Source organism: Pleuronectes platessa, chromosome 12 (assembly GCF_947347685.1).
Source record: "Pleuronectes platessa chromosome 12, fPlePla1.1, whole genome shotgun sequence".
Classification (NCBI taxonomy): domain Eukaryota; kingdom Metazoa; phylum Chordata; class Actinopteri; order Pleuronectiformes; family Pleuronectidae; genus Pleuronectes; species Pleuronectes platessa.
Genome location: NC_070637.1, coordinates 3,276,822 through 3,304,716, shown reverse-complemented (window position 1 = coordinate 3,304,716; position 27,895 = coordinate 3,276,822). Strand labels below are relative to the sequence as shown.

General features: G+C 40.0%; 1 protein-coding gene across 2 annotated transcripts; it reads right to left on the bottom strand.

Annotated features, from left to right (window-relative positions):
• Positions 1–5: 5 nt before the first annotated feature.
• Positions 6–27,692, bottom strand: shtn1 (shootin 1). 2 transcript variants are annotated; one of them, XM_053436088.1, is made up of 16 exons: positions 27,544–27,692; positions 26,006–26,058; positions 24,113–24,173; positions 18,279–18,373; positions 12,869–13,043; positions 11,524–11,621; positions 10,659–10,740; positions 10,408–10,502; positions 10,137–10,283; positions 8,028–8,181; positions 7,620–7,740; positions 7,144–7,226; positions 3,622–3,725; positions 2,289–2,339; positions 1,774–1,980; positions 6–1,407 (listed from the first exon to the last, which is right to left on the bottom strand). In XM_053436088.1, exons 1-15 carry the CDS (start codon positions 27,596–27,598, stop codon positions 1,777–1,779), a joined length of 1,578 nt encoding a protein of 525 aa, XP_053292063.1. In that variant the 5' UTR covers positions 27,599–27,692; the 3' UTR covers positions 6–1,407; positions 1,774–1,776. The 2 variants fall into 2 exon arrangements, with proteins under 2 accessions (XP_053292063.1, XP_053292064.1); XM_053436089.1 differs by having other exon boundaries at positions 1,851–1,980.
• Positions 27,693–27,895: the final 203 nt, after the last annotated feature.

Here is a 27,895-nt window from a genome sequence, read left to right as displayed (position 1 = left end):
CATCGTTAAAAATCAAGGTAAATTTTATTCACTCGGAATCAAACTCAAGTTTTTTACATTACCATCACAGGTAGCCTCACTGGGACATCAAGCACTGCAGCTAAATCTGATACAGACACGAATGTTATCAATGTCAGAGAGAATGGAGCAGGTTCTTCTTCAGGGAGAGATTGTAGATTATAAAAGAAGTAGAAAATGATACTAAAGTGTAGGAGACAGAGAGTGTCAAAGAGAAATGACAGGAAATCCCCATAAATCACTTTCACCACAGCAGGAAGAGACAAAATTCAAATTTTTAAATTCATCTCTCTAGTGATTTGATTGAAATAAAGCTGTGGAATCAATTCAAAGACAGAAAAAAATCATCTGCCATATTGAGCTCAAAAGCAAATTTTTTAACCAATATATTGAAACAACTTAATAATGAGAACTTGCTGGGGCTCCTTGGACGTGGGTGACGTCTCTATTCTGCTGAATCAAATAAATAAAAGAACAAATACCTCATGAATGACTTGTGATAACTTTGCATAGGTGTTCATCTTTTAACCCACTAAACCTACATCCTTGCTGAATCACATGCTTCTCACTGGTAACTGTAAAAACATATGGGTTTGAGCAGGTTTGGTTAAAGATAAACATCTAAGTGAGATGTGCGAGGGCTGGCGTGTCCTCTCTCCTCCAGAACAGGTCGAGTGCTGCAGGGAGGAGGCAGCATTACCCCTACATAAAATGGTGGCCTAAGAAGGCTGAGGGGTGTAGGTGTGAGTGAGGGGAGCAGAGGAAACCAAATCTGCTACTGTGGCCTGTAATTGCTCACTAGGTGGCTACAAGGTTAACACTTGTCTAGACAGAGCCATTCACGCACACATTCTGCTTTGGCAAAAGCTCAAGGCTGTAAAAGCTGCTTCACTGTTCCTCGCACTGCAGACAATAAGCTGGGCTTTCCCTTCAGTGTGAGAAAGAGAGCTGAACCGACCCGGAGACGATGGTTTGTTACACACGCCCTTCGTTTCGATGAAATCCAACATCTATGCCCTCAGTCCACATGCTACCTGACCTCCGTCTCCATTCTGCACATCTGCTCTCATTTCACTATGAACCTATCTGACTGTATCACTGACTCCTCCTGATACAGTCACATGACTTCAAATGTGAAACCGACTGTATAGGGCAGCGCTATACGACCAAAAACCTTGATAGATAGTACAGCATAATCTGAAGTAATCTGTCATTTCTATATATTGTATCATCGCTCAGCCCAAACAGACGTCAAAATAAAATGCTTGACATTGATTCTGCATCGTGTCCATCACCCACATCCAGTCTTTATTTCTGTGATCCTCTTGTCCGGGCCGACCTCAGCCTGGTGGCACTGTCACACTGCAGGGGGGGGGATAGAATTGAGACCTGCACAAAGAGACAAACACAATGACACAATCAGTGTCGTCTCTTTTAAAACAAAAGACAGAAGAGATATATGCCAAAAATAACCAGATAAACTGTGTGCATGCACATGAATCACTGCTAACTTCACTTTATAGATAACCATCAACTTGACAATGTACACACAGTATTATACAGACTCAGTGTTTCATATTTGACTTGTTTCGTCTGTATGTCCTGAAACTCGGAGGCGTCCGTGCAACAATTAGTGTTTTCTATAACACCAAAACGTAGCTGCTCATCTTTGTTTTCCTAATTCAAGATCTAAATATTTGGCTCTAAACCAAAAGCTCTGTTTGACTTCAGACCGGAAACCACAGATGGACTAACCAGTCAGTGATTGAGGAGCAGTAATGGACCTGGTGGATGCACCTCAGAGAGTTCCATGTGAATGAGATGAAACTCACTGGTGTGGGGGGGAGACGGTGGAGACTCCACTGCGTCCCTCCGTCGTAGCAGGATCCTCCGCAGCTCCTCGTCGGGGTTTGTTGACGGAGGTGCTACCTTCGGTGGAGGGGAGGCTCTATTGAAACTCCCCTGGAGGGTTTGAACAAAGCATACACACAGAGGCCTGGTTAGTGAACAGAGCATATAGATGGAAGTAGATCTTATTAAACCAGACTTTAACTGGGGTGGATGCATCACTCATAGTCTGACACTTCCTCCTGTGTGTCTGTTGTATTGCAGTAAAACTTTCTCTTCAGTACAATATCTGACTACTGGATTTTATTTAATTTAAACATCACATGCTGGTGTGAGCAGCGCCTCTCTACTCCTGAGTAAATACAGTTGAAGTTCAACAAGTAAAATAAGGTCTTTGAGGATATTTGATTGTTGATCATTACCATGATTCCTTTAAGTTCCTGAATGGCGGAATTAGAGGGCAGCCTCTGCATCTGACAAAAGGGAAATGGGAGGAAAAAGACGGGTTTGGTAAATAAGCAGCAGTCTGACCCATTATACTTATTTTTCCACAATCAGCAGAGACGAGACACTGTAGGTGAGCACGGGCCGTTTGCTTTCTACAAGAAGCAAATGTGTCAACACACTCACTCATTCTGAGTCATGTCAATTTTCCCATCCTCATTATTTCTAATTACCTGGCAGAGCAGGTCCTAATGCTATCTAATTTGGCAGAGTTGTTGTTGTGGAGGAACACGCAGACTGAGATGTCTTGGCCGTATGTTGTGTTTTATCCAAACAAGCAGCTCTTAGATAATAGTTTTATGTTTCACTGTCTCTTTGTCTGCAGGATGTTTTTAACTTTTCTTTGTCTGCCTGACGTCTTCGGTTCCATTCAAACAAACAGGAAACACCACTTCCTGGGTTGAAGGAGTTTCGTTTCCCAGTTCAGACACAGGTTTCACAGCAGCAGAATGTACGGATGCTCCCTGCCACCTTATCTCTGCTGATGTCAAATCCCTCACCACAGTTTCAGATCCATCAGCCTCCTGAGAAACGAGTATAAACCTCTAGCCACTGGCAGAAATCTCACTTCACCATTGTCTCAGTGTCTCATTTCATCAATTTCACCTCACTTAACTTATTTAAGAGGCTTATTTATTCCAATATTCTGAGTGCACAAACATAACAGAGTACCTGGTGCCGACTCGAGTGGCAGCTACTCCACGTAGCTCCGTTGTCTCGTGTCTTTTTTAGCTTTTTTAAGTTTGTTTGTCATTGTTTACACTTGCTTTTAAGCCATTCCTGTATCTGTAAATATGTTCTCTGTATGTGATTTATGTGTGTATGTCAGTGATGTGTTTAAGTGTATAAGCTACTGGATGATCTAAATTTCCCAAGGTATTAATAAAGTATCCATCATCTATCTATCTATCTATCTAACAAGCCAGCGTGTATTAATTGTTATTGATTATGTTAAGTATATTCCATAAATGGAGCAGGTAATATGATGTTTTGTTTGAAGTAGCAACAAACAGTTTTGTAACAACAAAACTACCAGCAGAAGTTTCCTACATTATTGTTAAAGCCCTGCGATTGGGTGAGAGGCTGAGTACACCCTGCAAAGGAACTCCAGAGAATTGGGTTCGGACTTTCTCCAGAGGTTTTCTTTTCTCATGATTGAGGAAAGCGTACTGTCATGTGTGCCAGCAGTGAATGGTTTAATAGCAAGAAACACAGCAGGTCAAAGGTCACAGGTCATGTTGGTGAAGTCACCTGTCTCCTTCCTCTGTTAGCTGACTGGCCGACCGGTCGGAGCTGAACGCCTTTCTTGATCCTCTGCATCATCTCGTCCACCGCCTGCTGCTTGACGTCCACTTCTGAGTACACGCACACGCAAACACACCAAAAACGTCATCCCTTTGCCTGCAGCTTTAGTCCTTTTCAATGGACACGCTGTATTCAGTGGCTTCTGTGACACCAAATGAGGGTCTGCCTCAGTGTGATACTGGGCCAAGAACCAAAATGGGTTTAAATGATATTGAAGGGGGGAGGCAACGTGTAATTCATTAGCAGTGCAATTGAAATAAAACTCATTTGGATGTGAAAGCGTAAAAATGACACCAGCCCGTGGGACCGATCAATTAAGTCTTTTTTTGGAGAAACTCCAGGGTTTCCTCTTAATTAGGCCATAAATACTGACTGAACTGTATTATCGTCACTTCTGTTTTTGGCTGTAGTCATGCAACAATAGTTATTGCTGTCCCTAATTTTCTAGTATTCAAGGTATGCCTTTAGAGTTCAGAGCCGTCTTGGTGTGTGAGGTTACTGAAACTCAACAGGAATGAATTTTGACTGGTTTGTAAAAACACAAACACTTTTCATCAGATTTCAATCCGAGAGAAAGAGTTATTAGCCAATAATGCAGCCTATTGGCTAAGAAATGCAAATATTTAATTTCCTATCACAGCGCATTCAGCGACACACACAATGGAACTATTGTCAGTAAAATGTCACATAAAAAGTACTTTGTGTTGAAGTAATAGTGAAATATTTCCGTCCTAAGTGCTCAGAAAGAGTCTATTATTCTGGTGTCAGAAAAATAGATCCTCTGTGCTTAGTGCCAATTCAGGCCTCACATATTCACAAACATTGAACAAAATGAGGACTTAGACAAGCCTGTTCAGTCGACACCCATGTCCTACCTGCTCAGACGAGTCAAGGCTCCCCTTTTGTTTGCACTAATTGAAGAATTTAACACGTTGACCTAATAAGCCAGTGATGGAGATTTGACTGAAGTGATATTGATTTGCTAAGGGAAAGGTGAAAGGAATATCTTCTAAAATGAATATTATAAAAAAAAAAAAAATGGATGAAATGCAGGAGCCACAGCAGACTTTAGGAGAATGAAAAACCAAATGAACGTATTCGGGAGGAGAAATGAAAGATACACTGAACGTTTGGATTTTCAGAGAGTGGACATTACTACAGCATTTCCCTCAGTGTCTTAACTCAGAATACAAAGAACACAACGAGACACCAGAACCCAACAAGAGGGAATATTTGCAACACCTTCCTATTTCATTTAGAGGTTTGGGTGTCTGGATAATGTGATCCTGTATGACCTTAGTGTGGCCCCATATTTGAGACACTTTTTACTTTTGATTCTCTCAGAAAGAAAAATGTGAAAGCTGAGAATCAAACAGACCTTCAACTTTGTGCATTCTTTTCTTGCTTCAAATCCCCATCATGTTCAAAATGGTGCCGACTGCTAAACAGGTTGACTCACATTGACAACAATCTTTGGCTGTGTGGTTGTAGCCAACAATACAAGTATGATTTGCTCATTCTTTCCAGGGGGAAGAATCATTTGTTGATTAATTATCCTGAACATAGCAGCGTAATATTTTGTAACTGAACTACACATGGAGGGATTTTCACCAAACGTGGTGTGAATATTACTTGGGAATGTGTCTACAGATTATTAACTTTTGGAGCTGATCAGTTGGGCTTGTTGTATCAACGCGCACAGTGAAAGCAGTATTTCATGCTGGATACAGTCAAATCTTTACAGATGTTTTAACAGCCACTGTCGGGGTAGGTTTTCTGTTGGTGTCGCTGATGGTGAATCTGACTGTTCTTTTAGATGCCATCCACTTTCAACTTTTACAAATGCAGATCTCATGAATAAGTGAGTAACACTGATCATAGGATGACCAAATGTAAACAAACTCTCTATCTGCACAGCCAACACTCTCAGTCATAGGGGATGGGGGAATGGCCGAGAGGGGATGGTTATTTAGGGGAATTCATTTTTGTATCCCCCTCATCCCCCGATAAACCACTTACCAGTGTTAATTTCGTTGACGAAAACGATGACGAAAAATATTCGTTAACGAACTTTTTTCCATGACGAAGACGAGACGAAGACGTAACGAAAACGGATCTTTGAAAATAAAAACTATGACTAAATCTGTTTTAACTTTCGTTGACGAGACAAGACGAAAATGTTGGTGGTTGACTAAGTCACAATAATTTATTTAAACATCATGGTATCAGGCTGTCATGAAGTATCAGGAGCGGACGAGTGAGTGTGTGTGTCTGTGTGTGTGTGTGTGTGTGTGTGTGTGTGTGTGTGTGTGTGCCTGTGCGCTCCCAGATAGCGGACCGGTCCCGAGGCTCCGCCCCCGCCCGCTCACTCGCTCAGAGACACAAGATCTGAGCTCGTCCATGTGAAGCTGCTTCTTAACTATTGAAACAGTGAAAACACAGAGTTTCTCTGGTCTCAGCTGATCAGAGATCAGCGCAGCAGCTTCTTGATCAGAGCAGAAGCTGCAGGTGGTTTGTACCGAGCTTCAGTTTCTGTGTCCGCCTCCAGCCTGACCTGCTCTCACTTTTTGTTTTCACATTTAAAACTAAATATATATTTTTAAGCTATTAGGCTGCAGCTATATGTTTTTATTTATTTCAAAATAGGGTAGTTCTGTGTTTAATTTATTTCAAAGTAGGTCACACTTGCCTGTGTATTTTCTTCTCTTCATAAGTGTTCTGTGTTTTCCTTTGTTGTAACAGGTACAAATAGCAATAAAATGTCAAGAGTTTTCTTTATTGTCGTTCTATAATTTCTTAAATGCAACAAACTATAGTTTAGTATAGTATAACTTTATATTAAACTTTATTAGCTTTGTTATCAAATATGTTCCAGACAAATTTTATTTGGGGGAAGAGGGGGCAAAATTACTCTTTTGAAAGTAAAGGTTGCCGACCCCTGCTATAGACCTATGCTGGTAGGGATATCTAATGGACAACTTAAGTACTGCAAGCTAGGCTGTTTTGCAGTTTTAGACACAACACAGGGTCCCTGGGCCTGAGAAGAGAATAAAGGAGTTTAATGTGGCTATTAAATTAGACTAAAACTAGACTAAATGTAATTCGTTTTTGTCGACTAAAACTAGACTAAAACTAAGAAGGATAAAAATGACTAAATGTGACTAAAACTAATATGCATTTTCGTCAAAAGACTAAGACTAAGACTAAATCAAAAATAGCTGCCAAAATTAACACTGCCACTTACTGGTTGTATCCAACTACAATAAATCTGCTATACTACTGGTGATTAGGCCTTGTCTTAGTGTATTAATACTGCATTCCTTTTAGAACAACAAAGACCTGCATCAGATCACACCATAAGTTACAAACCATGATTGACACCTGCCAGACTATACAAATTCTTCATTGTACTACATTTTGAATGGTGCAGCAGCACCTTATATATAATTGTGGATGTTTGCTGTGTACCTTGTGTCTTGGCAGAGTCGTGGACCTCTAGTTGGATGTCAGTGCTGATGTCCTTTCTCTTTCGGATCATTGACAACAGTGAGCTAGATGGGAAGGAACAGACAGAGCAGCTGGTTATGATCGAGGGTTCTACTCTCACAGGAACATACTGGTGATCCACCGACCTTCTCGTAAGGCCTTCAGGAACACGTCAAGGATTAAATAAAACTAGTGCATTTGATTTTGAATGAATGTCACCACCTCACATCATAATCAGGAAAAACATGATTATGATGTGAAACACCTTCAGTGACAGCTCATCACAAAGACAGGAACAGACTAGAGGCCGACAATAACAGAAAGAAAGTCACCAGGCTGTGTGATAACAAACAATTTTCTTTAAAGGATAAATTCAACTAAACAGATTCTGATCTAGCCTATATGCATCCAAGTAAAACTGACTGATGATGTACAGAGCAGACTGTGTGGGATCAAACCTGAGTGGGTTGGAGGAGAGGGCCGGGGGAGGTGGTGGTGGTGGTGGTGGTGGAGGAGGTGGAGGGGCTGGGGTGGGGATTGGGTTGGTAGCTGCCTGCAGCTTCTTCTGGAGCTCCTCAACTGGCCAGTCGATCCCATCCAGGGATAGTAAACACGCGGCGACAGAACAGAGAGCAGAACACACAATTTGTCAAGACTCTGGAGAACAGCTAATAGTCTCCCCTGCTGACAAAAGACATGAGGAGAATTTCATGGTAACAATTAAAATCAAATGGAGCCTGTTGGCTTTGTTGTAGCCTATACACACGGTGTTCCTTCTATAGTGCCAATAATGTGCTGGCCTCTATAGTGCACAGTGAAATGCCCCTCAGCTCATCCTGTCCTTCAACTTCCAAATATATCCTCACCTGTAAACCGCAGATCCTTGACCTCCACTTCAGTCTTGGAGCATTTGTCACTGCACTCCCTTTTCTCCTCCTCCACAAGCTCCAGTTTGCGCCTCAATGCCGTCAGCTCCCTCTGAGCCTCACAGCTTTTCAGCCTGTCCTCCATCTGCTTTATCTGAGGATGGACCCACCACAACGCTCAATTGTTTCACTGAATAAATACAAATATGAACCACAACAACAACTTACAACTAACAGTTACTTTTCTACTCTCCTGCCAGCACTGCAGCTTATGATTTCTGATAAGTAGCTGCCAGTTACCATTCAGTCACCGTCTCTCAGACCCTGTTCCTTAACCAGTGTTTTAATTGTTCCTCAAATGAAGGGCATGACAACCTCTATCCAGCACCAGGAGAGATCAGTGATCCCACTCAGCTCTAATTGTTTTCCATCAGTGCCACAGGGAGGTGGGGGAGGCTGGGGTCGGGCTGGAGGCGACACTGCTTCCTTTAATTATTGATGTGGCAAGTCATGGCCCGAGGTGTTTCTGTCATGGCCTGTGTTCAGTCATCAGACAACCCTCCTATGTAATTAAACAGCTAAATAATTATTTTTCTTTGATTGATGCAATTTTGATGCATAAGAAATAAAGGGATTACAGGAGTAAAGCACAGGGACGGGTTTCACATGCAATACTTTTCTCCTACTTGAACTAATTTTGTGCTTCTAACGAGTTATGTATGAATGAACAAAAGATGCTTAAGCTTGACTGTCATAACCTGATATTTATGTCTGTCATGTTACATATTGCATCTTCTCAGATATCTTCAGGCAATCCCACTAAAGCCTTACCCCCTACACAGGGGTCTGTGAAAGCAGGAGGCACCACAATGAGAGCTCCTTTGTTTGTTGGATTTACTATTTACAACATGAAAATGTCCGAACAAGCAAAAGTAGATAGGCAGGTCTACAGTGCACAAGTGAGCATCCACTTTACTTTTCTCGTGAAATATGGATGCTCGTGTTACAGACTCGCTGTACAGACTCGACCCCTCTGCAGTGCAACAGTACAAAGTAGTTTGGCACTCAGAAGAGTCCATACCTCCACAGAGGCTAAACAGTCCCCTTATTAAACAAAACACATACAATTCACTACATCTGAGTTTCTATTTGGATCTGCATCAAATTCCACACACTCACAGATATCAGCTGCCTTAACATGCCAGATTGTTTTCATCAACACCCATGTATTATCCAGAGAATCAAAGAGAATGTTGAAAAGCGCCATGTCTCGCAACATTAAAGAAAGTGAAAAAATACCCGGATCCTCCTCCTGATCTGCATCTACACCAAAATCTGATCTATTACTCCTTGAACCAAATCCCTCCATCGAGTTTTACAGAAATCTATCAAGTGGTGTTTGTGTTTACAAACAGACAAACGGACAGGGGTGAGAACATTATCTCTGTTTAAAATGTCGAATAAAATCTGGCCAAGGATGAGGAATACAGATACCTGCATAATAAAGTCTATAAAATGAGCCGTTTTGTTTTCTAGATAGTGGGCCTGGTGGGAGCAGTCCACATTATCTCAAAACTCCTACTGTAATCAGACGTCCATGGCCCTTTGCAGACAATTTATGTCACACACACTCAATAGGTCCCTTAACAAAAATACAATCAATTAGAAATGATCAAACTGACCTAACTGACTATTAGAAAATATCTTTTCAAACCAGTCGCAGGTTCTAATTCAGCAGCACCTGCTGCCTGAGTATTTGGCCTAATGTGCTACAAGCAGACAATTAAACACAACAACAATTTTACCTTATTCTTGAAAGAAAAGCTCGGCTCTGAAATTGCCTCCAAATTAGTTTTTTTGTCCATTAAAAAGAACTGAGTATGTTATTCAAACCAGCAAGAAGAAATGTCCCTGAATCATAAAAGCTTTGGTCTTTACAAGGAGACAAAAGTGGACATCTGATCATGAAGTTTGCTTCCTCATGATTGAGGAGCATGTACAGATGTATGTTCTCACTATTTCCTAATCTGATCGTCCATGTATCTTAATCAAGAATCAAAGACGCCCAGCTCTATTTGTGATGTTACATTCATAAGGTATCAGAGGAACCTGGTTGTGGTGCTCCAGCCTCTGTGTCTCCAGATCCTGGGTCAGTCTGGTGACTTGGCTGAGGGCTTCCTGTAGAGCATGGCTGGGCGAGGTGCTCTGCATCAGGATCTGACTCTGTCTCTGCAGCTTCTTCTGCTCGACCACCATCTGAAGAAAACAAGGAGGACAGTGGGTATTCCACCTGAAGGAGCACAGTCAGTCGGACACAGCCTAATGTCATCGCACAGAGGATAAGGAAGGAGCATGAAGGGCTGCAGTGAAGAACACTCACTGCTCTGCCAAAGTTCTCTGCCTCTGTCCTCAGACTCTGCTCCAGGGTCAATGTGTCCTGCAGGGTCTTGTATTCCTCCACAGCAAACTGAGACACTGGACAAACATTTCTAAACTGGATCATTGACTAGCAGAGATGCATTGACTGTGATACAGTGGTATCTGTCTAATTACTATAGAACAATAAGGCCATGCTCTGTTTTCCATACATAATTATTAGTGGATGTAGAAATGAAGACCATATAAAATTACCTCTGTTATATTTCCCCAGGAGCTTCTTTTGCTGCACTGTCTCAGCAATTAAAACAGTGTTATCATGTTTCTTCTTCAGCAGCTGCAAATGGAAGGATGGTCAGAGCAGAGAAACAATAAAGAGAGTGCCGGGGTTAAGGTGTGGATGGAAACAAACACTGATGTAGTTTGTTTCTTCCCGATCCATGCATATTCATGTTCATTTGACTTCAGTCTGCTTCGTCCTTTCCTCTCCCTGCATTGCAGCCTACATGGGACATTCTGACAACCTGTTGAAAAGTGGTCAGACTGTGTACGCCACCCATGTGCTTCAATGCATGCATGTTCAACCTTGTGCATGTGAAGAAACACTCCTTACAGCTCCAAGGAAACTTTAGGACATACTCTTTCATACTTTCAGGGTAAAGTTTAGAATTGATCAGTCTACAATGTTATTAATATGTTTCATTAAAAATCTAACAATTAATTAAACTGCAATTTACTTTAAACAATTGATATGGAGGTTTGGTGACTCTTCAACACCTTAGCCCGCTTAAAGCTGCTGTAGAGTCCATTCTATCATCCATGCTAATGTGATGTAATCTATTGTTTTGTCAAGTCTATTCAATTCAACTTTATTTATGCAGCACCAAATGACAATATACATTATTACAATGCACTTTACATAGTTAAGGATTTAACCTACCACCGGTTGGGTTGAGAGGAGAGAAATAAGAGAGAGAGAGAAACGAGAGATTTCAAGAACTAGAACAGTAGATCTGTTTGCTAGTCTCACTAAGAACAAAGATATATAATGAAAAATAATATATTGGATTGTATAATGTAAGAGACTGGTCAAAACAAACAGAAGAAGCTTTGAACTTACTTCTTGTCTGGTCTCCCTCAGTTGGCCTCTCACTGTCTCAAGATCAGTGACTGCTTGAGTTTTCTCCTTTAACGTTAACTCCAACTTACTTTGCAGCTCTGAAACAAAGACGATCAGAGCAGCTTTAAACAGAACTCTTAAACTCTTCCCTGTCAGACATGTGAAGTGATTGTCTGAGCCTGAGGGATGGCCGGCTCTCAGAGGTTATTTTGTGAGTGTCTCCTTTGGTAGAGACCTGCAATCTCAGGTGTCTACTGAATATGGAAGACATTGATCCTACCCAAATCCTCCAAACTGGAGGGTACACAAATATGGAAACGTCATTTCTGTTCAAAAAGAGAAACTGGGAGGAACAGAGTCTGAGTTGAACATGGGCCTGATGCTGTGCAGATGGAATCAGTGCCGTGGAAACAGATACAATACCCAACTGAGCTGTTGAAGTAGGCTTCAGGGAATTTCACCCCGCTCAGTGTTCTTTTAAAGAGCCTTTATTAGAAAACCTGTATCTGGCTGTTATAATGAGATTATGAAAATGTAATAAATGTGTTTACAGCAGAACAGCAGAGAAAAGCTGAGAATGGGCTACACCTGCTTTTAGTACATTTATTTATGCATAACTTAAATGTCATTTGTATAAACAGTCAGTGGAATTAAAGGACAGTCGCAGCATCAACACATTTCTTACTTGTCTAGATGGATGTGCTATCACCTGCTTCATGCATTAAATTCATAAAAACAGAAGAAGTGGTGTTCCCAGGTAAAGCAGCTCACAGCAGGAGCAGGCAGAGACATTTAGGAGAGTACTTAAGCAGAAAAGGTTGTTGACACCTAAAATTGTTTTTGCGAGGAATGATATGACCTTTGTTGAATAGGACGAGTAGTCTCATGAATTCAATTAAATGAAAAGGCAGTTTCACAGTGGCAGGACCTTCTCTGGGTCTCTACGCGATGTGCTCAGCTCCACATCTACAGCTGATGTTTGGTCATCTTTAGTTATATGTATGTTAAAAGTTAAAAAAACAAAACACAGACCACTAGATCTCCCTTTAACATGTTATTATGGATTTTGACCATAATAAGTCTACAATCTTGGAGCAACGTATTTTTGTATTAATCATTATCTGCATCAGAGTTTATTATTTGCAAATATAACTATTATTTCAACAGCCTTAAACAGCATGATGGGAAAAGCATCATGGACTGTGAATCCATCATCACCAAAAGTAAATTCACTTTGACATGAATGAAAAGATGTGATAAAAATGTACCATTAAGGTTGATACTAGACTGAAACTGTGACTACACGGCATGGTAAGTGTACATAACACCTGCAGACATCTAGTACCTGAGATGGTGCTCTGGCACTGATGGGAGAGGCAGACCTTGCTGGCTGCATTTAAGTCTTCGCCAACTTCCTCCTCCTCTTCATCCTCAAGGCTGATCTGTGCGATGGTGCTTGGGCTGAAGTGGGACAGCAGCATCATGCTCTTCCTCTTCAGAGAGCGGTTCTGACGGTTCAGCTGCAGCGAGGACGCACAGAGAGAATCATGGAAAGACACACAGCGAGGCGTTAGTGAATAAAAGAGATTGATGGCACTGTAAAATTACTTAAAGGTGCTGCTGGGGATATTTGATATTTCCCATAATGAAATATCTGTTAATAAGCACTATTATTTCCTATCCATGTTCCCTGCAAAGTAAAACATGTTATTTCATTAACAGACAGCAGATTTAATCTCAGTGCTGAAGATTGTTAAGGCCAGTTTTTTGGTCACTGATCTAATTGGTTGATTCTGTGAAAATCATCATACGAAGTGTTGAAAAGCTGCACTGTCTGTGATCCTCAGTTGCTGGAGAAGATGCTGGATTTCTATTTGCAGCATCAAATTCCTCTGACCCCCATACCCCAAAGTTAGAATCATCCATTAAGACCCTGTCAGTTTTCACTAGAAAAGCGCCACACATATACAGACCAGACCATTTTGTTTTACTGCAGTTAAAGCCGCGACTTTAACCCAAAACATATAACACACATCAAATTGTATGTAAATTCATAACAATTTTTTAATTATAGTATATGATGATGATCATACAGATAATATTTACTGCATATTATCAACGATAGAATGTTTCCTTCAGTGAATTTTGACCTGAAATAATATGGTTGAAAATGTACACAAATAATTAACTCACTTTAAAGTTTGGTAATAACAATCTACTCTGTAAAATCAGTTGGACATGATTAAGTTTCAGTAACAGTAAACTTTCAAAGAAGTGGGATTTTTCTTTCTTTGACTGGAGAATAATTTAACGGATAAGTTCTGACAGCACGGCCCTCACAACAACACTTGAGCAAACTGTAAAGAGGGAGATTACAAGGTGCATCCACAGACACAACCTCTGAACGCACAACTTACGGACCATTCAGCACATGTTGCTTAAAAGATGACATGAACCCAACAAAAACTGACAGAGGCGGCCTCGTACACGCCTTCATTTCACAAATCTGCATCGCCGCTGGAAAACAGTGATGAGGGAGCAGAGAGCCAGACGGGGGAGATGAGATGTTTGTTCAAATTTCCTCGTTTCTCTTGGCCCTGCAATCATTCATAATGGCAGGACGCATGCAAAAGCAATGATAAGATGTGAAAAAAACGACATCATTAGAGGAGCACAAGCAGATGAAGGAGGCAGAAAAAAGCAGTGGATATCTCTCCTTTTAGATGTAATCACAGGTTTTTGATGTGGCATGTGTTTGCCTCTTGCATCTCTGTGCAACGTGTTTTTCTGTGTGATTATAACTTATAACTTATAACGTATATTCTTATTTGGCATTTTTCCTTGAACTTCTTTGCAAATTGATCAGTTTCTACTCTAAGCGCAATGCATTCTAAACTGCCAAAATGGCCATTACATCTATGAAAGTTAAATCATCAGGACAGCCATATGTTTCAATTAAGGAGACCGTCACTAACGCAAAACATGAACGATGCCTATGTGAAGGAGATTGATGCCAATTATGCATGTTTCGTGGTGTCGTCTGAAGGAAGAAAATTGCCTGGAGTGTAGAAAAAAAGAGGAGGAATAGAAAAGGCGAGTCATAAAAGAAACATTTATTAATGGCATCCTGGTGGGAGCAGATTGCAGCAATTCCATCTTTTGATGATGCCCTTCAGGGTGCATCTTTTCTTTTCTGAAGCGCAATCAACAATACATAACATAGAATCACATTATTTTGATAATATTCTACAATTGGTGGCAAGAAAAGTACATATGAAATTATAGACTCAGATAAATCATGGTTGGCATAGCATCGGATGAGCACTCTCCGGAGTCACCGTCACGTCCCCTTCATCTTGCTTTTGATCACACATCAAAAATAAGAAAGATTAAGCATCAGAAACACATTTTGATGTGACTGGTTGTAAATTGCTAACGCCCTTTGCTCGCTCTTTAATTCAAAATATTGAGGACTTAAGGAATTGCTCTGAACTTCAGCTTCATTCAAACAGGGAATACTGTAGAGGCCAAATGATCATCATCTACAAGGAAATGCATAGTTCAGTTTGTCTATTCTCCTGCAACATCTCCTTGTGTGTTTAAATGTAAATAAGTGATAAACTGATGTATAAGAAATGTGTCTTTGTATATAATGATGCTGAAATGCTAGTAGAAAGATCAACTCTGTTTAAAAGGGTTATATGTATGAGACCTATTCGATCCTTACTGGTTAATGAATGCATTCTCAGTCGGGGTCTGGCTATGGTCGAGGTTTTATATGAAGAAGGGAGAAGAAAGACACAGAGAGTAAAAGGCCAAAGGAATAGAGAGCTTGATTGAGAGACCGTCTGTCACACAGCGAGCTTTTAGTCTGTATTTTGTCTCTTAAACGCAGTATTCAGTGGACGTACATCCTGCTACATTATGTCTTTTCTGAAGCCAAATTCCTGCAGTCTGTCAGTAGAACAGGAAATCTACCACAAAACAGTCTCTCAAGACAATGTTTATTCACCATATTTGATTCTGTCGTCATCTGCTAAGTATCTACCTTGGTTCAAACCAGCACATCTGATGACAGAGTAGATACTATGACAAAAACCAAGAGTACATTTGGTCCTGTCTTTATATCAGGCCGAAGAAAACTTATTTGACAGACATCTGCATCATGATTCAGTTAAAATATATATTTTTTAAATTTGGTTCAATGTGGTTAAAAGCTTCACAGTTACACTTTCATGCAAAAAAAAAACGAAAACACATGTCACAACAACATCATGACGTTATACCTGCAAAACACAGAGACAGGGTAAAATCAGAAAGAATTAGAAATCAAGATGACTGCGATAGTTTGAAAGCTGGACTGGAAAAGCATTTTGTCTGCAACACAACAGATCAATAGACCTATAAACAAACATGACACTAAACTGAAAACTACCTGCTTTACTCACTGCTACAGTGGATGGCAGGGACCAGTCCACTGGGTGTAATGCCACAGTTGAATATTAGTATTAAATCACACAATAATAAGGAGGTGAGGTTGGAGCAGCAGCCTAACTATCCCAACCTGGCCACTTCCTGTAGAGGTCAACAAACTTCCTTCCTACACATGTTGCAATGGACATGATTATTATTATTATCATTACCTCCACGAAGAAGGCAATGTATTCCCCCCTTTCCATTTGTTTGTTTAATGTAAGATTAGGTAAAAAAAAATCCTTGACGAATTACAATGAAAGTTGGTGGAATTAAGGGTCAGTAAATGTTGATATGGATCCAGATCAGGGGGAGTGTTCATCAACTTTTGCCTTGATTTCTCAGTGAATAATTCATGGAAGTTGATGCATGTTAAGGAGACTGATATGAGTGTACAATTTGATGCAGATCCAAATAAAAATCTGGATCAAGTGATTTAAATGTGGTTTCATAAGGCAGCTGTTGAGCCCTTCTAGTTCTACAATCTAGGTATTAATATTACTCAGTGTTGTATTCTTTTTTAATGGAGTGATCTAGGTGTTGCTCTTGGTGACCGGCTCTGGTTTATGGATTATTTTATGTAATATTTTTGGCCACAAATGGATCATATACTTTGATATGGAGAACGTTGAAAAACTGCCAAACTCATAATGCCCTGTTTTCAGCTCATCTTTGGGTTATTAGAGCTGTCAGTTATTAGCAGAATAGAAGGTATTAAAAAACTTTACATTTTGAGATTGTTCTGAAGTAAGTTTATGTAATTACTTGTAATTATGAAAATAATTTTCACAGTGATATCTTATCAGCATCTCTCTGCTCAGCGAAGCTCATTACAATATTTATTATATTTAGGAAGGAGAGACTGACTGTCAGTCTCGGCTCAATCTTTCTCGCCTGTCACACCTTCATCTTGGTATTTTGGCTTCTTCACCTTATGTCATCAGTAATAGGAACGAAATGCAACAATGCCAGTATGTTAATTGTAAATTTGCTGTCCCATCAAGGTATTGCAGGTCTTCCCCACTTCCTCAAAATAATGTGGATGTTACATTTCCATCCCTAGACCTTTACATCCATGTAGGGGCGAGAGGTGACATTTCAGACTCTCAAATTCTGTAAAGAAATATGATCACATTTCAAAACGCTGAGAGAAATAAAATTGTATTTTAAAAGTGTTTGAATTTCAGCATTATCAGCATCATTTAGTTTTTTTGTGTTAATTTGCTGTGGTTTTGGAAAAAAATCTGGAACAGCTTGGAATCAAATAAATTTTGGGCTAAGAATTTTTTTTAATTTTTTTTAATTTATTAAAACATTGATGCTGAGTATGTCTAAAATCCTGACACTGCACCGGACATAGAAGCAAACTAGAAAAACAATAATAACAAAGTATGACTTGTAAATCCACAAATCCTCAGCAGCCACTGAAATCATCTTGAGACAAAAGTATTTTCCACAACCCAGTCCAGTCTCTAGACGCCGGAGAGTATTTGGACCAGTACAAATCTTATTTTTCACTCCTACTAGATGAGGATGAAAAACAATCCAAAAGGAAAGGGGACCACTGGAGGCTCAAGGACGCAAAAAACAAAAAGGGCATACAAGTCCACCTTCACCATAATTCTCCCTCAGCCACCCACTGCCCAAAATCTGCCCCAGCCCACCTGGCTGACTGAGGGGGCTTTTGTCCAGAAATTGAATGAGAAATGATTACAATGATAAGCTCAACACCAGTGGGCTGCAAAATCACTACGTGCCAAGCTTCCCCGCTCTCAATCACAACTCGCATTTTAGCAAGGACCCCAAAAAAGTGTGCTCTGAATCAAAAGAGTCCAATACAATTCTACACACTAAGATATGGGGGCAGCACTGGAGGACAACAGAGTGCTTCTGATTGCAACACACAAATTGAATGTGTCAGTGTGTGATGGTTTCTGGAATACACAGACCAGAGAGACGACTCCAGTGACTGATTTGATGCTGCAGAATTGATTTAGCCAAACTTATTCTAAATCAGCAGACATAGATTACAGTAGTCCTAGCTTGCTTTATCTTCCTGACGTGATTTCCTTGATTATGAACATTGTATTGGACTTATGATCCATGTTAGTCATGTCAGTAACATGGAAACAACAGATGATAAGAGAGAAAGCCAGTTGATTGTCTCATCACAAAAAACTGTTCAGTTTCTCTAATTTTTTAAGATCTAGAGATAATGTATGTCATAATTTGTAACTATAAAAATACAATGGAATTGAATTGAGAAAAAAATGGAACTGCACCTTAGAGGCAAGGGCTTCAGCACTTTCTCGACACGTCCTCTCGATCTCCAGGTTCTCCTGAATCACACTGACCTCTTCGATGACCATCTGAGACACTAGGAAAAAACATAGAAAGTGAAGACATAGAAAATATAAACACTCTGACTTTATCGTCAAACTTGAGGCTGGTGTACATCATGTAATTTTGGGATGCTCCAGATTATTGACCTCACTGTTGACTAATTATTCGATCATAACCAAGGTACCTACCAAACCCTCACAAAGGGCTTTGAGTTGCCTAAATCTAACCATATAAATACAATAGTTTTTTTTGCTTTAGGTGCCAAGAGTGGATATTCTATAGAATGTACAAATTAAAAGAAATGCCTCAGTATGTTAATTTCCTATGTGTGTGGGACTTTGATGGTATGTTAAAAAAAGACATGATCTAAGTAGCATTACACTGTAACACACAAGTTTAGAGGTTTGTTGTCCTTGCTGAAGATCTTTTTGACCCATGTTACACGAGTGACGTGAACTGGAGCTCCATGGAACCAGTAATAGAGGACGGTCTGATCTGATATAAAAGTAGCACCTCACTGCAAAAACAGGTATTTGAGAGAAGACTGGCTGCAGTTAGCAAACATTGATTTGATTTACAATCTACACAGAACATGACAGCAGCCACCCAGAGGAAACAGAATTCTAAATTTATGTAAAATAATCCCAAAAGTATTATCAGCTAAGTATGTAACATTGTTAGTATGTGGTATACAATATTAGGTGTTATTAATAGATTATTTTTTATAATATTCATCTTTTTTAATATAGATTATTAATTTATTGTCATCAAGAGATGTATTACTACATTGATTATCTAATAAGAATTGTTTGAGATATTGTGGGGAAAAAATATCAAATGGACATCAATGAAAATACTCAAGTGATGTACTAAACGTGTTAAAGAGGGGTCTTTACAGTGCCTCACAGAGGGGACAAATAAGTGCCCACAATGTCACAATATTATTAAAGAAAATAAGTCAACAGTAATTTCTCCAAATTGAATGGAATAGCCTCTCTGGTTCAACTGGTAACAAAGATCATCTAGGATCTGTTATGACATCCGGTCGCATTCGGTCAGAAAAAGCTAGGGTTGGTGATACTGAAAAACTAGCAAGAGTAGGTTACACTTTGGAAAAAAGCAACCCCATCCACTCCCATCAGCCCTCTCGTCGAAGCCACGCCCCAAAGCACATGAACGCGCACGGACAAACAACTGCTAGAAACTAACTTTTGTGTGACTCACTTGCTAATTTCGCGTTATTGTCTCTGCGGTGTGGGTCTCTCTGGCTAAAGACTTGACATCCACAGTATGAGCGCACAGCAGGGTGTGCACAGGCAGGCATATGGATTGCTCTGTGGCAGACGGCTACGCCGAATCATTTCAATCAGTCTGATTGAAATGATTTGTAGAGTTTACAACAAATTTGCCCAACCTTTATAATAAAACTACACATTAATGGATTGAATAAATCAAAATGTCGATGATGAAACATGAAGCGTTATGCATTTTAATCTTAATATTCATACTCTTAGTAGCCTTTGCTGATGTGACAATGTTATTGAAATAGAGCAAATAAAACTACTGGATGACTGCAGTCTTTCAATACAAACTTACGAAGTTAACTCATGGCTATTGAACCTGATGAAAATGCCGTCAAGGAAACAACTAACACGATTGGGTTGTTCTTAATGAGTTCTCACTTCTTTGCGCAGTTAATTGAGATAAGAGTGCCACAACACTTGACACCCAAGTATATTTCTGCTTGCTATTGTGTGTGCCATCTGAGTAGCCTCATTGGTGAGTGACCTATGTGCACCATTATGATTTGAATTCAAAAGGAAGTGATCTCAACAATGTTAGCAATGCATCTTTTATTAAGATAATTTCCCCTACCTTTTTAATTTTCCTCCGCCAAGGCCAATGTGTATTGAGTATAGACTGAATAGGAAACAACTTTAGACCATAAGAGTATGAATAATAGTTTCGGATGTTTGTGTGACTTTTGTTCAGAATATTGCATGTGATGCTGCACTTAACCCAGGGTGAAGGAAAACATTTTCCTTTATGCCTTATTTCTTAGCTAAACGACTGTAGCATGGACAATGAGTGCTCCGGTAGAAAAATATGAGAAAAATGCTGAATTTGTATCTGATAAAACACTGTAGGGAGTTCGATGAAGAAAATACATAGAGATTATACTTATATCTTCTACTTGATGTTTTTCTTATAAAAATATACAATGTTTGTTGAATATACCTTAACGTAATCTTATATCCTGATCATCTATGAAAATCAGTAAAGTCCATGCAGCTTATTTCAACGTCCCTGATACATATCTATATGTTAAAGGTGCATTACTGGATTTTTGGACAGCAGAAGAACAATCTGAGCACACGACAGCTCACCTGTTTTGGAGAAAAAAAACCTCACATGAGGTCATAGAGCCTCCGTCTGAATAACGTCATAGCTCACAATAATGGGACATTTGAAGGTTCCATGAAAAGGGGGAAGACTCCAGATGTTTATGGTAAAAAAATGCTCAACAAGTTAGTATAGGTGAACTTTAAATTAAAATTACACTGTTCTGCTGTTCCAGGCAAAGCTAAGATACAACTCAGTTATCCACCTAAGATTTAGAGAAATGTTGCATGGCCACGAAGTGTGTGAGGATATATTCATCCTATGTCCATATCTTTCATAGCAGCTCAAAATGTATGATCTGGATCTATGCAGATAAACGGAATCATGTGGTTGTCCACTTTCCACTTTCATGGCTGCTGACCATGGATTATGATTACAACAAAACTACTTGATATATAATATTTCTCCTCAGATACCCGGCCATTGCTGTCAACAATCCATTTATTCATTGACCTTCAGTTATGCTACAAAGTGTTTATTCTATTCAATGCTGCAAATACCCTTTACTTTCTGATGTTCTCCTTTTCACGTGGCATCTATTGCACTTCTGTCCATCCTGGGAGAAGGATCCCTCACACGTGGCTCTCTCTGAGGTTTCTACATTCTTTTTACCCTGTTAATAGTTTTTTTAAGACTGTTGTTGAGGGTTAAGAACAGAGGAAGTCGCACCTTTTTAAATCCCTATGAGACAAATTTTGATTTGTGAATATGGGCTATACAATTCGACTGCACACACACACACACACACACACACACACACACACACACACACACACACACACACACACACACACACACACACACACACACACACACACACACACACACACACACACACACACACACACACACACACACACACACACACACACACACACACACACACACACACACACACACACACACACACACACAGACAGAGAGAGAGAGAGAGAGACAGACAGACAGATAGCTGCTGCTGCTGCTGGGCATTAAGTGATATATATTTTTCCGGTCACCTATATGTACACAAGTACAAAGCCCAGAGACATTAAGTTGATTTACAAGTAAAAGACTATTGATTGGTGCAGGTAAAGCTAGGAAGCTGAAAAAAAATCTGATTACAATTCCACATCACAAACTGTGATGTTGCTTGAGATGCAATCAAGCCTCAATAGAAAAAGGACACCCATAAACAATGTCCTACCACTTAACTAATGAAGCATTGTGGTTGAGCGAGGGAGATATTCAGCATTAGTGCCATTGCTGTGGGCCATTGGGTGACACCTAATTAAGAAGTTGATGAACGCCGGCGTTGGGCAATATCCACGTTCCTCCAGCGCCTTGCACATCAGTCACTGAATAGCACTTAGCTGCCAGTTTTCATCCTCATCCCCGTCTCCCCATCCTCTCTGCCTGTCTCCATAATGCTGTGGCCACACTCAACCTATGAAAGGACGCCTTGAACTAAATGACATGTTAATTATAATTACTGGTAGCCATGGTAAATAAACAGCGGTGGAAGTGTTGAAAGTGTATGAGCACGAGTCGACGGCGCCCTCTGACTCGTCAGAACTGGCAGTCTTAATTGTAAGTTTCGGCCTCCCCATCATCATCACTACATTTTTTTCTCCCCTCTTTTTTGTGTCTGTCTTTTTCATCCTCCTCTCAGGAAAGACAGTGATTACCCCTGTGCCGACGTGCTGCATAATGGTATCAGCGCCGCCAACGGAGCAGTGAATTAAATTGTATCTGCAGCCACTGTGAAGCCTTGATGAGGGGGGCAGATGCCTTTGTGGTGTTATCATTATAACACAATGGTCATGTTGTCATCAACCTTGCCATCAGCAATTGAAAAGGCATGATTGTGTGTTGGGAGCTTTTTCTCCTGTCCTCCCGCTTGTACCCCCCCGCAACCAACCCTGTCGCCCCACCCCCAGCCGTTTCGTTGTGAATAGGAGCAATTTTCTAAGAGCTATGAAATCACGTAATAGGTCCTAATATGCAGCTGCTTGGCACAGTGAGGCAGCTTCTATTAACACAAAGTCATACACAATATGTGTTTTGGCTGGAGAATCACATGAATACATGAGTACGGGCCAGATTTATTCAGATGAAAATCCACACAACTGTCACCATTACAAAGACAAACTATTTGCTCCATCTTTTGACATGTGGTGCCCTATGTCAAATTTCTGTCTCAACTAAAGTGGTCAAAGCAAAGCATTCAAGTTGAAAATCATTTTGGGGAATTGAATGGGGGCTAAAATATCAGAGACATATCTACAGTGTTAGGAAACAGATCTGTGTCCTGGTTCCTCCGGCTGTGATCACATTCAAAACCATGCATGTTTGTAACATTAGAACACATTTTCTCTTGTCAGTGCATATAATGTCCTTTCAGCATATGTTGACTCTGATACATCTTTTTAAGTATATACTGTTTGTTTCAAAATGTCTTAGTGCCAGTGGATTTGTTGACATCAAATGTTGACAAAAAGAGAACATCTAATAAATATTCGAACGTGAACATTTTTAAAGTACTGCTCAAGTTCCTTCATAAGATGTATTTATATCAGGTGTTTATGTCTTATCTTCACATTTGAACACATTTTTTTTTACATAAAAATGCTTCAAGTGTCAAATTAAACAAAATAAGCAAAATAGCCGACCTTGTGTGTGTTTGTGGATATTCTTTATGCTTTACTTTACAATAAACTTCCTCAAAACATTGCTTTATAGAAGAGTAGTACTCCCTTTAAACTAACGTTGAAATACAAAGTCTAATCAATAACATTAGGGAAAATAAGCTGACTTCTTCAAATAAACTACTACACTTAATTATCAGTTGTGTGTTTTCAGGTATTTTAATAATGAATCCCCTTAAAGCCTTGATTGTTAGCTGGGGGCCACTGGGCCACATCTGATCCCCAGAAGCTTCTCATGTGGCCCGCAGCTGATTTTAAATTCATAAAATGTGAGGGCAATAAAGACTTATGTGTTTATCTGAGACGTCAGACAAAAATGGAAGAGGCAGCCAGGGATGACTTGGACAATTATTCATCATGCACCAATATCTAGAGGAAGATGGGTAGATTATTGAATGGCATGAATCTTTATGTGAGGAATCAGTCATTGTGGGAACAGGCTGATGACCAATGAAAAATGCCCTCCCAGAATTTTTTTTATTTTTTATATCATGGTTTACACTTACATTTACACTTTCTTACAAATGATTTACTTTCAGACTATACTGAGTGTCTCTTTCCCTGGCCTCACCCAGGTTCGTCCCAGAGACTTTACCCCTGGTGCCACTGGGACAAAGAGCTGACTCCTTATCTTCTTCATGTCACTTTATGGACAAGCTTTGGGCCCTGACAGATCAACTTACCTTGCTGGATCTCGTTGAGCTCCTTGATGGCCATGTCTCTCTCCTCCTCCAGCCTCTTGCACTTTAGAAAGACAGACAGAGCAGCTTTAATACAGGATCCCTGCTGTTCTCATCATCCTTCAACCTGTCTGCCTCTGCAACAGCAATATCTTACAATCCATTGAAAATCATATTCTATAGAGCACTGAGGGGACAATGAGGCAACTTAAGGCTGGCATGAAATAATTGTCAGTAATCTGAGTTTGAAATAATCATGATATTGATTTGATGTCATATTGCCAAAAATGACGACTGAATTTAAGATGTCCAACTTTCTTTTGGGTCTAGGCTATAGCTGTGTCTGAATCTAGGGCCCGCATCCTTCAGTTGCATCACAGCGGCGTGACTTGACTGTCTCATTTCCAAGAAACCTTCAAAGGCAGCCGCCAAATGCTTCCTTCCATCTCTGAGAAACAGAGACTCCAACAGGTGGATCCTTCCATCCAGTGAGTTGAAGCGGAAGCGGTAACGGTACACAAACCAAGGGGCAATACATCTTATCTGTTGTGTCCTCCTTCAGCTCTGTTGCTAGACAACAGAAACAAGGGTGGGAGTTGCATGGTCAAGCCATTTAGCCACGTCCATGACTCACACGTGACAAGATTCCTCAGTTTTCCAGAATAACATAAAAAATTCCTCACAATAAACCAGGGTCCTGGGACCAGTCAGTGCTTAGGCCCTAAGACCCAGAAGCCTATAGCCCTCTGTACGATTACAATTTTTTTTTTTAAAGTCCCATTTCCACATTTTAAATGATAGTGGATAGGGGAGAGAATCCGACCCTCGTTTAGTGCTGTGCAGCCTTAGTTGGAGAGACATTTCTCTAATTTCTTGTTTGCGCCGTCAGCACAGCTTTAAATAATGCCCTTCAACAGCCACCTCTCCATGTCATCTCATTCAATTCACACATACAGTGCTATTGTTTATCTGCTCTTATCATTAATCACCATTTGGTAAAAGCTTCATCCAGCTTTACAGTCACATATAGTCGTAATAATTGTTTATTGCTCTTCCTGCTGCTGTTGTATTTATTAGGGATAGGGGAAATAATCGGTATAGTTGCGAATCGCGATTCTTATGAATGACGATATAAATATTTTTTTTTAATATTTTTAACAATTGAAAAAAACAAAACATATATTTATTGGTTTTATACAGGGGGCCGATATATGGGGGGGAGGACCAACCTCACCCCAGAGCATGTTGACCAGCTCTTGTTTTTGCACAAGAATCTAAACATATCCAAGAACTAGCTTTGCATAGCCTACATGCAAACAACAGTGAAGCATAGCCTACTCTTTGTTTATTTCAAAGTTTATATTTTAAGAAAACTTTTATTCATTCTATTTGATTTAACTTTTATTTATTGTTTAAAAGTAGCCTAAGTGGCATACATTTCTTAATCTGTCAGTTTGTGTGCAGTTGACAGGGACTATACAATAATAGGGGACATTTTTATTTATTTTCTCTGTTGGCTGCCAGGCAGTCATTTGGTTGATGTTAATATTTGAAATAAAACTTGTAAAGCTCTAAGTGAATTAGACTGTGTTGTATTTGAAGGTATGATTCAACTGTTTTCCATGGTCCAGTATTTAAAAAAACTAAATCGCAAGAAATCATAATATCGAATCGCAGTACTTACAGAATCGCAATACCAACAGAATCGCAATACATATCGTGTCGCCACCTAAGTATCGTGATTGTATCGTGTCGGGAGGTCCCTGCCGATTCCCGTACTGCTGCTACTGTAACTCACCTACATGACGTTCATGGTGCGGGAGACGAACTCTACATAGTGCACTGTCATACATACAATGATATATGGGTGTAAACCTGAGTGCTATTGACACTCACCTCCATGGCTGCTGTCTCATGCTTCCTCTGCAGGCTTCCATACTCGTGTAGGGCTATGGGGAGCAAAGGATGCCAGTGAGCCATCTTCCTCAGTAAAGCAAATGTCAGTGAAGAGCAAAGTACTCATAGGTTCCTGTTTAAATCACAGCCAACGTTTGGAAAATTGTCCAGCACGTGAGAACGTCTCATCCAGTGACTACTGCCACTCGTGCCCAGTGACTGACATGGGGCTTTGAATATAGCAACAATTATGATGGACCTGAAAATCTGCCCTGTGGTGTTATTACAATAGTAAGAGGAAGTAAGAGGAGCTACTCTCCAATTAAAAGTTGTACTGGTCACTCCCAAGATAAGACATGTTAAGTACAGATAGCAGCCACAAATGGTAATAGTACTTTGTAATAACGTTTCACATTGTATGTTATGTATGTATTAAGAAAAAGTATATAAAAGTGTTTTTACAGTCTAGGACTGTACCTTATAGACATAAGCAAAAAACCTCAAACACATGCTGCTATGTTTTCCACATGGAACAACATGTTCATCAGTGACCACATTTAGCTGCTTGTGCTGTCATGAATTAAGGAAGTGACTAAAGATACTCTTCTTCTTCATTTAAGACTGACTTTTTTTATTGTAGTTTTTCCTAACTCTTGTTCAGGGTCAAGGGGCATATGATGTCACACCTTGTTTAAAGCCCTATGAGACAAATTGGGATTCGTGAACATGGGCTATAAAAATAAAATATGATTAATTGATTGATTTGTTGATTTAGTTATGGCTCACCCTCTCTTCACTAACAGGGACCCACAGATCAATGTCTGACAGTAATGAATATTAACTATTTTATTTCTATTATTCACAGACAATGAAATATACCAGGCAGTGGAGCAGAAGGTGTTGATATCAAGGGGGTTATTCTCATACTGTCTTAAAGCTGTAGTAATGATCATAGGTTCTAGATATAATGTGGAATGAAGGACACTTTAATACTGTAAATTCTACTTTGTACTACACTTCACTGTCACGTTTGAATTATTCTAACCCGAGAACATTCAAAGGGATATATGTTATTATTGATACTGATACAACTAGTTCTTTTTAAAATTGAGAACAATTGGCTCGATAAGATATAATGGATTTAGTAAAACTGTATTAGTATTGTTGTTATAGTTTATTTTTCTCTTCCCACAGCAGTGAAACACTGACTCCAACAACAGGGGAGCTTTGATTTTCTTCTTGCACTTTAATCCTTGGGCCCCTCGAAAGTGGAACTCAGGCCTGAAGAAGAAGAAAGATCCAATTCCTTCCCGTGGGGAGGAAGTGCTGTAAAGGAACAAACTCGGCTGGAGCTGGTGAAGATTAAACTTGAGTTAATCATTTACGGACATGATCACGACCTGGTCTGAGATCTCCTGAAGGGTTTGTTTGCGAGTACGCGTGATTTGTGTATCGTCAGTGTTCGTGTGTTTACCGACATGTGTGCGACATGTGTGTGGAGTCAGCCCGCAGCCCGGTCCCAGGAGCACGTCACTCACCTTGGTTTGACAGCTGGGTGATCACACGGATCTTCTGGAGCTCCTCAGCAGCCATGATGACAAACTGGGCGCGCACAGCTGAACAGGAAGTGACAGGTGAGACACACCTGTCGCGTTCAGCACAGTAACACGTCCCGCCAGCTGTGGAGCACCGGCGCCATTTTAATAGTCCCACCCCGCGCTTAATTTATTAATTGAACTTTTCATGCATAACATTATTAATAATATATACAGTAACATGAATATATGAATAGGTTATACATGAAACATAATTACTTGTATTTGATGGGACCACAAACCACAAACTGGACATCAATCAATCAAATTTTATTTGTAAAGCCCATGTTCACAA

Coding starts and splice junctions, on each gene's coding strand:
- shtn1 (XM_053436088.1), bottom strand. CDS start 27,598: ATGGCTGCTGAGGAGCTCCAGAAGATCCGTGTGATCACCCAGCTGTCA. Junction 11,622..12,868: donor GTGCCAGAGCACCATCTCAG/GTACTAGATGTC, acceptor TCTTTGTTTCAG/AGCTGCAAAGTAAGTTGGAG. Junction 7,227..7,619: donor CTCTCCTCCAACCCACTCAG/GTTTGATCCCAC, acceptor CTTCCCATCTAG/CTCACTGTTGTCAATGATCC.